The sequence below is a fragment of the Ylistrum balloti genome, unplaced genomic scaffold (genome assembly GCF_031769215.1).
Source record: "Ylistrum balloti isolate Yb309-2 unplaced genomic scaffold, AGI_CSIRO_Ybal_v1 Utg369586, whole genome shotgun sequence".
Lineage (NCBI taxonomy): Eukaryota > Metazoa > Mollusca > Bivalvia > Pectinida > Pectinidae > Ylistrum > Ylistrum balloti.
In genome coordinates, this window is record NW_026781874.1 from 423,254 (window position 1) to 434,265 (window position 11,012).

General features: G+C 34.7%; 1 protein-coding gene across 1 annotated transcript; it reads left to right on the forward strand.

Moving 5' to 3' along the window:
• Nucleotides 1-447: 447 nt before the first annotated feature.
• On the forward strand, nucleotides 448-10,717 carry LOC132544098 (muscle M-line assembly protein unc-89-like). The gene is made up of 9 exons (XM_060207668.1): nucleotides 448-590; nucleotides 1,386-1,498; nucleotides 3,482-3,611; nucleotides 4,495-4,606; nucleotides 4,946-5,179; nucleotides 6,664-6,776; nucleotides 6,949-7,075; nucleotides 8,751-9,987; nucleotides 10,554-10,717. Exons 1-9 carry the CDS (start codon nucleotides 448-450, stop codon nucleotides 10,715-10,717), a joined length of 2,373 nt encoding a protein of 790 aa, XP_060063651.1.
• Nucleotides 10,718-11,012: the final 295 nt, after the last annotated feature.

Sequence of the window (11,012 nt, forward strand, 5' to 3'; positions counted from 1 at the left end):
CTAAATTGTGTTCATTTAAAATATAAAAGGGGGATCGCCATATTTTACTGGACATTCCCACAAGATTTTAAAAAGATCCGTTATAAAGTGAGTGAATGCATTAGCCGGACAAATTTCGTTTACGAAAGAACGGACGGATGGAACCCATTTGAATATATCCCATAAACACGTGTCGCGGAAGGAATAACGGTTATCCATTATTACCCATGACACGAGTAGTCTACATCCGTTGACAACTTCAGTATTTAACTTTTATATTAAATCAAGTAAGAGCTGATAGAAGCAGCGATATTTTTCGTAAAACATTCCACTCTAATTTCTGGGAATTAGTGTCGTGCTACCTATAAATCCGTCGCAGGCAACTTGGAGTGATCTCCCCTAGTATTTTTCTCGTCACGTGACTTTTGGTGTGTTGTCAAGGCGCCATATTCCGTTTGCGAATCAACCATGGAGGTGTCAACGAAGACTCCTCCAGAAAAACCGAGTACATCGGAGACTATGAATGCGTCAGAGTCTGCTCGCATTATAGAGAGTTGTAAAATTCGGATATTGAAAGTGAAAGCAATCAAAGATGCCGTTAAAGAATGCGAGTAAGTTTAATTTTACTTTTGTTTGAAGAGTGGTGTTACAGAACGCCATGTAAGTTGGTTATTCAATGGTGTAACGTTAATCAGGGATATATCTGTAATATAATCTGTATATTTTGATATAATTTGACTGAAGTTTAGACCCCTACATCTTTAGGGCCGAATTTCGCCTAGCAATATGCGTTATCAACGCTATTTTTAAAAAAATGACCTTGGGTTATCTAATGGCTTCCATTTATCACAGGAGTAAGTTACAATCTTATGTCCATCTCAAAATCTCAGGCGTTTGAAAAGCATTATAGTATTGTGAAAAGATATGCCCAGAATACTGAGATGAACGAAGATTTATTTTTTTAATATTGTCTTTGACATTCATAAACAGCAGTTACCATAATTTGTGCTTTATCAGCATGTTGTAAACTTTCTTTATTATTAAACAAGAAGATGAATTTTACATTATACTACACCATATCATGTTAATAAATACTATGTGTTATGTAAATTACACACAGTTTTTTTAATACAAGTAAATCCAAGTTAATTTTACAATACATAGTACTAGACTTGGATGATTAATAAAGCAGCATCTGAGGGATCTTCAAGCTCTTTATATTGTGAATATTGTTTCTACAGTTTCATTCATTACATTAAATCAAATCTAAGGTCCAATTGTTCAAGATACATTTTATTGTCATGATCAATATGCCTTTTACTTTTTTTTGTTAAATGACTCTACAGCTAATTTTTTCATATTGTAATAGTGACCTATTTCTTGTTATTTTGCCTCCTACTTTTCAGATCTGCATCCATGCTTAGGGACCTTTACAGAAACAGGTTGTCCTATGAAACTTCACATCTAGAAACAATGGAAAAACGAAGAAATGCTATTTTGAAAATAGTAAAAGAAAATAGTAAGTAGTTGTTTTGTTTATTTTTTTTGGAGTTTTGAATATCACACTTTAATATTTCCCTTTCCTGATTTTGTCATTGGATTATTCTTCTACAACACAGAGTTTAAAGTTTAAAGTATTCACAATTGAAGAGTTCCAGCTCTTTTGGAAAGTGTAGGGCTGAAAGTCACACACAGAACCTCACAAATACACATATATTTAAATATATATATCAAACTCCAATACCATTACAACAAGTAATTCAAATCTTGAACCTCCGGACCAACAACATTACGGTGTATGAAGCATTTTGTTTATTTATCTATATTTCGGAAATTGTAAATAAGTATTACTAATACAACTGATGAAGGGCCAAATTCATAATCTAAGGCACCAAATTACCTTGCCAACAAATTCCAGACTGCCTATCCATAACACCATCTTGTGTTACAATGTCCAAAATATATATAGATCTTCAATTTTTAGTTGCCATGTTAACATTTTGTTTTCATATCTATATGTACAATATGCAAAGCATTTCTCTTATTTTGATTGTATGCACCATATACCTTCCATCCATATGAGATCCTCTTCTCAATACACACACTTTTTAAAGGGGACGGGAGAGGGGGGTAGAAAGATGCAGTAGAAAACATATCAACACACGACCAAGTAAACCTACTTGTAAAGGCAGGGTCAAATAAACCTACACATCAACACAGGGTCAAATAAACCTACAGTTCAACACATGGTCAAATAAACCTACACATCAACACAGGGTCAAATAAACCTACATATAAACACAGGGTCAAATAAACCTACATATAAACACAGGGTCAAATAAACCTACATATAAACACAGGGTCAAATAAACCTACACATCAACACAGGGTCAAATAAACCTACATATAAACACAGGGTCAAATAAACCTACACATCAACACAGGGTCAAATAAACCTACACATCAACACAGGGTCAAATAAACCTACACATCAACACAGGGTCAAATAAACCTACATATAAACACAGGGTCAAATAAACCTACATATAAACACAGGGTCAAATAAACCTACATATAAACACAGGGTCAAATAAACCTACATATAAACACAGGGTCAAATAAACCGACACTTAAACATAGGGTCAAATAAACCTACATATAAACACAGGGTCAAATAAACCTACATATAAACACAGGGTCAAATAAACCTACATATAAACACAGGGTCAAATAAACCGACACGTAAACATAGGGTCAAATAAACCTACACATCAACACAGGGTCAAATAAACCTACATATAAACACAGGGTCAAATAAACCTACACGTAAACATAGAGTCAAATAAACCTGTACATCAAGTATACCTACAAGAAAAAAAAAACAAGGTTAAATATCCCTACACATAAATACAAGGCCAGGTATAACTACACTTCTCTATTTTATTAACCAAAAGGATAAACAACACAAAATACTAAAATGTATTTCACGGTGACAGAGGCATCGTGACTCATTTATTAAACAAACATGTAAATCATACACTAATCTGTTACACAATATACAATGTATGTATATATATGTCACTCCTTTCATTAATAACTATTACATTTTACCGCAACAGAAACCCCACACAGATGAACTTCTATTACATTTTACCGCAAAAAAAAAATCTCCATCTCCGTGCGTCCCTACCCGTGCCACCTGAATGACACGTACAGGTAACATGCAACAATACGGCCCTAGTCTTGATTTGGACGTGCAAATCATACACATAGCGCCCCCTATTGGCGACTCATACAACAGAGAAAATAATTTCATCCTAATTCCAACTCGTCAAACGGTTGAAATTATATATATTCCTACACATTAATACAAGGCCAGATATAACTAAACAGTCAAAGAGGAACCATTAAACATTCACATCAATTTAGTTTCAAATAATCTTACACTGAAAGACAAGGAAAAGTTTCTTTCTAATTTTTTGAAAATGTTTTCATTTTTCAGTCACCAAATTCCCCAAGCATAAGAACTTTTTGCAGACATATGCTGCTGAATTTGAAAAAGCTGTAATTCTACAGCAGTCACTTGTGACCAAATTAGGCGAGGTTGATGGACCATATGAAACAATAAAAAGGTGAGTTATTTGTGTATTGTCAAAATTTTCTAACTGTCACTTAGACTGAGACAGTATGTCACATTTAGCAACAAAAAGTCAAAAGAATGTCAGAAAACTTTGATCTAAAGATTCATTATGTGATCAGTTTTTTTGTCTTATAGTGGAATATTTTTCATCATTTCTCTGCAGGTCATCTGAATTGATATTTACTTTTATATAAGCTGTTTCTTCTACTGTTACAATAATCTTGAAAAGACCAAAAATAAGCCAGTCAGGTACATTGTTTTGTATTATATGTCTGTTCATTAAATTGTTTACAAATATTTTCAAATATTGCTTCCTTGTCAAGTAATGAGCCTACTCACAACATACAGTAAGATGTAAATGTACTGCTGCCACACTGAGAAGATCTACCTAACACTTTAAGTTAATCCTGGAACATTTAATAAAATTGTTAGTGTTGAAGTACATCAGCAAGTTCTCTTTGAGTTGAATACAGTAACAGGTTCTAAAAATGCAATAATCACAATTTACAGTTAATTTTTACAATTTAACAAAAATCTGCAATATCATTCGATAAATTCCAAACATTTGTAATTGTTGAAATACCTTTGGGTATAATTGGACACAGTCCTGTCAGCAATACACGACTTGTTATATTTCTCTACTGTGTCAATCTCTTCAAAAATCTTTGATCAGATCTTTTATGGTAAGACATTGTCCCTTTGTCCGTCCATTCATCCATCCATTCCTCCATTATTAACACTTTTTATTTCTCTTTTTTTTTTTATTTGGGGTTATAGCTTAGGTTAGCTGATTATAGCTTAATGATAGTCTGTGTATAATAATGTCTTAAAATATACAATATGCATACAATGTAATAGCAACTTTTTTTTGATAGATGGTTGGAATTGCCTGCCACAAAATCTCAGCCAGAAGATTGGAAAAAGCAATATGTTGGCCTCCGTGAAGAACATGGAAAGAAAGTCACGCAGCTTAAAAAAGAGAAAGAGGTAGGGAGAGAGAGATAAAAAGAATCTTTCTCCGATTAGGATGAGACTTGAGTAAATTACTTGTAAATTTAATTTTTTTTTGTGCACACTAAGAAACATTTTGTGAGCTTGATACATCAATAAGCTTTGACTTTCTCCATTATTTGCAGGTTTTTCAAAATCTGTGTTGAGGTTAACTCCAGTTATAGACCAATACTGAATGCTGGCATGTTTCACTAATTAATGGTGTATAATGGCTTTAAGAAATGCATGGTCACTCAGACTTCTGTCAACTTATATCTCATACTGTGTGAACATTTCATATAAAGTATAGCAAAGATATTATTTTAAAATATTTAGGTGCTGAAAAATACAATTCAGCAACTGGAACAGTGCAGGAGGAAATTGAGTGATCTTCAGACCAATATCAATATTGAATTGAAGATGGCTGTAAGTGTATCTGCAAAACAGATGAAGGCAAAGAAAGCTCTGAAAGGGCTGAAGAAAGAGTTGATCAGTCGGCGTGACAAGTCTAAAGAACGATATGAAGACTTAATGGAAGAGGAAATTGAAATTCGTGGAAGACTTGTAAAGGTAAAATTGAGATTAAATAGTACTTTAACATGCATTGACTCTGCTTTCTTGTGATAGTTTATTGATGATATTGGCAACTTTTTAAATTTTATCCACCAAAATAAATATTTGTCTATTATTCTACTTCATGATTTCAGATATTCACAAAAAATGTTCCTTTCATGCTACCAAAGTAAATGATGCAAAATGTTATTTTTGAGAGCATTATTAAACAACCTTCACAAATATAGATATCAAAGATTATTAGGTCACCTGTAATGTTTTCTATGTAACTTTTACTTTGACCTTCATTTGATGACTTACATCAAAATTTATAACATCATAATGTAATTGTTTACGAAAAAAGGCAACATCTCTAAAGATACATCTTCACACATTTATTGCAATATTGCACAATTCATGAACTGCTAATTGCTCTCTTCATCAATGGCTCAATTTATCAGTAAATTTTGTATTAAGTGAGGCACATATTCATATTAGTTTATATTGGGACAAAAATTTGGATTGAACATTGAATATAGATCTATATCATAATCAAATACTTGAGACCAGTGGTTCTTAAGTAGAAAATACAAAAAGTTTTTTTTTTATTATTTTGCTGACTTTTCACCCTTTGATTTGAACACACTATAAAGGCCTCAAGAATCTCAAATGTTTTGCCCTCATGTTCTGTGACCATAGTAGAAATGTTGTCCATTGCTTTTTGAAAAAAAAATACATGGGACATATATGGACATATCAGTAGATGGCTGTTCCAGGAGTTACTCTAGATATTTATAAATTAGTACTTTGGGAAAGGAACCTTTATAGAAATTAGGACAATATCTATGATTAGCTTTCCTGAAATTGGAGTTGGGGTTGGATTAACCCTAAGATAATAATCCAGACTCTTGCAGTGCTTAAATAAACTGATAAAGAGGTTCGATGTATTACCGTATGTATCATACATTCTCCCTCCTACTTGGCTAAGGGAGATAATCACGTTGTCTGGAGTTGTATCCATTGTACATCCATCTGTGTGTTCATAGTGTTCAAAGCTTGTATGAAAAGTCTCTTATGAACGGAACCCAGACAGATTTAGTTTATATTCATGCCATATTATCACACCATGAAGTTCAACACATGATTAGAATTTGGTGGTCATCAAACCAATGTGAAAGGTCAAATGTCAAACTTGGTGGTGAAAGGTTGAAAGTCAAACTTGACAACATTTGAATTAGAAAGCCTGTATACAAGATAAATCTCATGATGATGAACCCATAACAATTTAAGTTTCTATTTACATTGTGACATCACACCACTAACTTAAATGCCTGATCAAACTTTGGTGGTTGAAGGTCAGAAGTCAAAGGTCACAATTGACCACATTTGAATTAAAGGACATGTATACAATAGTCCTTGATTCCTATGACCGAAAAAAAGATCAGGAGAATGGGGAATATGTTTATGTGAGTCTTACTTTGTTTTTATTTGTTTCATTACAGGATATAACAAAGATTTCTGAGGAGTTGGAAGCCTTCAATGAAGAACGAATTGGAGTTATCAATAGAACTCTTGCTCGATTTTCCTTGATCCTGAACAAACAGGAAACTAACAGGTATAGTATCAAGTTAGCAGTAATCTGTCATCAGTAAAAATCTCCATGGATCTTATACCAACAGTATATTTGCAATGGGTGTATTTTCCCCATGTTATTGAAATGTCTCCTTTGTTCATCAAATCTTTGACCTTAATACATATCTGCAGGTGTTATAAAATTTGTGTTTCAGAAGGGAACTAAAAGAGGCAACATTTGATCTGGTAGCAGCAGCTTCAACCAAATATAAGAAATTACCGGATAGAACACTGACGGAGCAAAACAAGAACTGCTGCAACTACAAATTCCCAAACTTCGCTGTAAGTGAGAATTTAAAACTTCCAATACAAAAAAATCCATTGGAATGAAGAAATGTAGCCTATTGCTTGTTTTAATCATTTTTATTTAAGATTTCCTTTAATTTTTTAAGAAAAAATAACATTTTTTGTAGTTTTCAGTATATAACAATTGAAACAAAATAAAGAACAATAATGTACACAGAAAAATATCTTAGCTCACAATCATCAGATGATGCAACATTCATTCAAGTTGCCCTGTGTCCATTGTCTGTCATCTATCATTCGGTGTCTATTACCCGGAGTCCATTCTTCTGTTCTTGAGCAACTCTCTCTCTTTTTTGTGTTTTTTTTTTTTTAAATCTTCTTTAGGTTGGCATTATCAACTGAACAGAAAGTCTTAACACACATTTCGATGACTACACAGTCACCTGCATCAGCAGGCCAATACTAAACAGGGATGAGGGGAGCCACAATAACTACATTACATTGTTACCCTCTCATCACACCATTATCAACCTCAGCGTACATAGGATTATAGTGCAGCTGAAAAGTTGGTGGATTCCTTACCATCTCGTACACTGCGTACCTCAGTGCTAGCGCATCTCATATTGTTTTATTTGTTTAATGAAGGTGACTGTGTAGTCAAGGAAACGTCATACTCAAATATTCTATTCCAACTTTCTTCTTGTTGCAATTTCTTTAGAAGTAATGAATGGCCCCTTAGTTGTGCATTAACCCGTTTCCATACTGCTTCAAAAAACAGATGGCCAAGATGAAGCCATCTTGAATTTTGGCTGTAATAGTTTGCCACCACTGTTTCTTTAGAAATTCTGTATGGATTTTTTTCAAATGTCATAAGTTGGTTTCCCTTGGTCCCTAGTTTTGCCCTTTTGATTTTGAGTCTGATTTTAAGAAAAACAGAATGGTAAGAGGATGTCTATGGATTCTAACAAAGACAGTTTGTTTTTGCTATTTGTTACGATTAACTGTGTAGATCTATCTCAAATTTCATATGTAGGTACCCCTTCACTGGTTCCTTCTTGTGCATTATGCCATTTTCTAATTGATCCAGAAAATGACATGGCAAACAAGTGGATTTTGACAGTTATAGTCTGTTATCACTGATAGGTTTGATTTTGATATTGAAAGTTTGTCTTATGTATTCTTGAAAGGTTCTGGATGATTGTCTAAAATTTAATATGCAGGTTTACCTTGGTACCTTGTTGAGCCCCTCTGATTCTGGGGCTGTCAGAAAAGCAAAATAATGACATGTGACCATCATCTATTTAAGGATTTGTCAGCTCATTTCTTGAGGAATTCTCATTAAACTTATAACACTTATAAAGCATTCAAATATCTTGTACGGCTTTGAATTTTGAGTTGTTGAGTCAAGGTTACAGTTACTATTTCTGGAAATTCTCTTGTGACTACATTCACAGTAAGATTTTGATCAAACCTCACATTATTCCATTAAAATGAGTAGCAAACTACTTGTATACTTTGGGTTTTTTTCTCAAAACAACACCATGTTGATAATATAACAGCTATTTAGGTATAAATGCTCTACCAACTGAACTATTGCATCCCCCAGGTAGGATAACAAAATGGTCAAAATTTTATCCTATTGCAAGGATCAAGTTTTAGTTATCTAAATAGAAATGTAGAGATCTTATGACACAATCTTCACACATTTTAGGAACATCTGAAAGCAATGTTACCAGAGAATACATCAGCCCAGGAGGCAGATTCACAGCCTGGCACAGGCTCTGAAGACACCACAAAAACTTCCTCAGCTGAGGACCGTGAGCAAAGCTTGACAAAGTCTTCATTAGCTAAAAATGTAGAGCAATGTTCAATGAAGGCATCCTCTTCCAAAGATACAGAGTACAGCTCACTGAAGCCTTCCCTCTCCAAAGATAAAGAGAACAGCTCTGAGAAACCTGGCTCCTCTAAGGATACTGAGTACAGTTCACTGAAGCTCTCCTTCGATAAAGATTACCACACGCCAAACTCTTCCCCATCTAAAGATTCAGATGGTAAAGTAAAGAAACAAACAGTCGAGGATGAAGATGAAACAAAACGGGTAAAAAAGGTCAAGAAAGCTGTAAAGCAGGATGTAAGCCCTACAAAAAAAGTATCAAGTAGGAAAGTTGCACCTAAATCTGCTGAAAGTGAAGATCAACCAGAAAGAAACTTGCCAAACCCAACCCAACAAAATGAGGGGAAAAAACCAAAGAAAAAACTGCCTCCTCCACCCCAGCAAGATGAGGATCAACCAGAGCATAACTTTCCTAATGGGCCTGAGCAAAATGAGGAAAAACCAAAGAGAAAACTTCGTCCTCCACCTCAGCAAAATGAGGATCAACCCGAGCATAACTTTCCTAATGGGCATGAGGAAAATGAGGAAAAGCCAAAGAGAAAACTTCGTCCTCCACCCCAGCAAAATGAGGAAAAACCAAAGAGAAAACTTCGTCCTCCACCCCAGCAAAATGAGGATCAACCAGAGCATAACATTCCTAATGGGCATGAGGAAAATGAGGAAAAGCCAAAGAGAAAACTTCGTCCTCCACCCCAGCAAAATGAGGAAAAGCCAAAAAGAAAACTTCCTCCTCCACCCCAGCAAAATGAGGAAAAACCAAAGAGAAAACTTCCTCCTCCACCCAAGCAAAACGAGGAAAAACCATCCCCAAACCAGGACGAGGATGCACATGATAACCCTGAAAAGCCACCTCAAATTCCTAGAAATGATTGGGCAAGCAGTGATGAGGATGATGATTTTCCTGTTGGAGATTATCAACAGCCAGATCATATCGTGTTTGAATTGGATGTAGTTCCTCCTTCTGGCCGAGGTGAAGCCCTTGAAAAATTTCGCCCCCTGAAAGCACTTTTGTCTCACAGAGCTACAGACAGAACTTTCCTCAGCTTCAAGAAAGGTACATGACCTTGCTATCAGATTGTAGGATCAACTTTAGATTCTTGTGTTTATAAGTAAAGCTTTTTTGGAATAAGAATCTTGTCACGCTTAAACTACTTCTGTCTTACAGAGCTATAGGCAGCTCTTCTCTCAGCTTCAGAGTGAATGCAAAGTCTGCAAATATTTAAAATACATCGATATACAAGTTGAAAACAATGGTCAATTCAGAATCAAATTTAGAAGATCATGTATATTGAAATGAGGGTATTTTATGCATCGTGAAGACGGGATTGGTGGTGGGGAGACATGTGGCATTGCCCATGTCTGTCCTGTTGCATCACATGGTGTCCCACATAATTTGGTCAAACTTTATATAAATGTCAGTTATAAGTATGCTTTGAACATTGCTGTATTTCAGGGGCCAAAGGTCATCCTTGCTATATATAGAAAACTGATTCAATTTAAACACTTAGCAACTTCCTTCTTTCATGGAATTTGGCCAAATTTTTTGCAAGGTTGGTTTACTATCTGCAAGTTCTCGATGGTTTCTTATGTATAATTTCTATCTTATATTCATATTCCCAGGCCAAAAGTTGATGCAGACCCATGTAGCTACAGAGGAAGGCATTGCCTATGGTTACACACGAAAACACAGCTACAGCAAGGTCAAATATGGATACTTCAATGTACGAGAGATGAGAACATGGAAGTCTACCCCAAAGAACATCCTCAAGAACTTCTTCATTTAAGAACTCATACAAAAAAAAATTCAAAATGGAAAAAATCTTCCAAAAAAAAAAAGCAAATTAGAGAGAGAGAGAAAAGAAAGAGAATAAAAATGTGCAAAACTACAAGACCAGCACAATACTGTGTCCTAGTGACACTTGGATAGCACCACCAATAAGAAAAGGTTGGATTCCTTAGATTTTATGTAACTGTCAAAACCTTATGTTGAAAACATGTAATTCACATTAAGCGAAATCAAAGGGCTCTTTGATTTTGAAGTTTTGGCTGTCATGAACTATCTAAAGGGATGATAAACTA

What these genes read in the sequence shown, in the direction of transcription:
- LOC132544098 (XM_060207668.1), top strand. Translation starts at nt 448, where the DNA reads ATGGAGGTGTCAACGAAGACTCCTCCAGAAAAACCGAGTACATCGGAG. An exon ending in CCATATGAAACAATAAAAAG is followed by an intron (nt 3,612 to 4,494) that starts GTGAGTTATTTG and finishes TTTTTTTGATAG; the next exon opens with ATGGTTGGAATTGCCTGCCA. An exon ending in ACAAATTCCCAAACTTCGCT is followed by an intron (nt 7,076 to 8,750) that starts GTAAGTGAGAAT and finishes CACACATTTTAG; the next exon opens with GAACATCTGAAAGCAATGTT.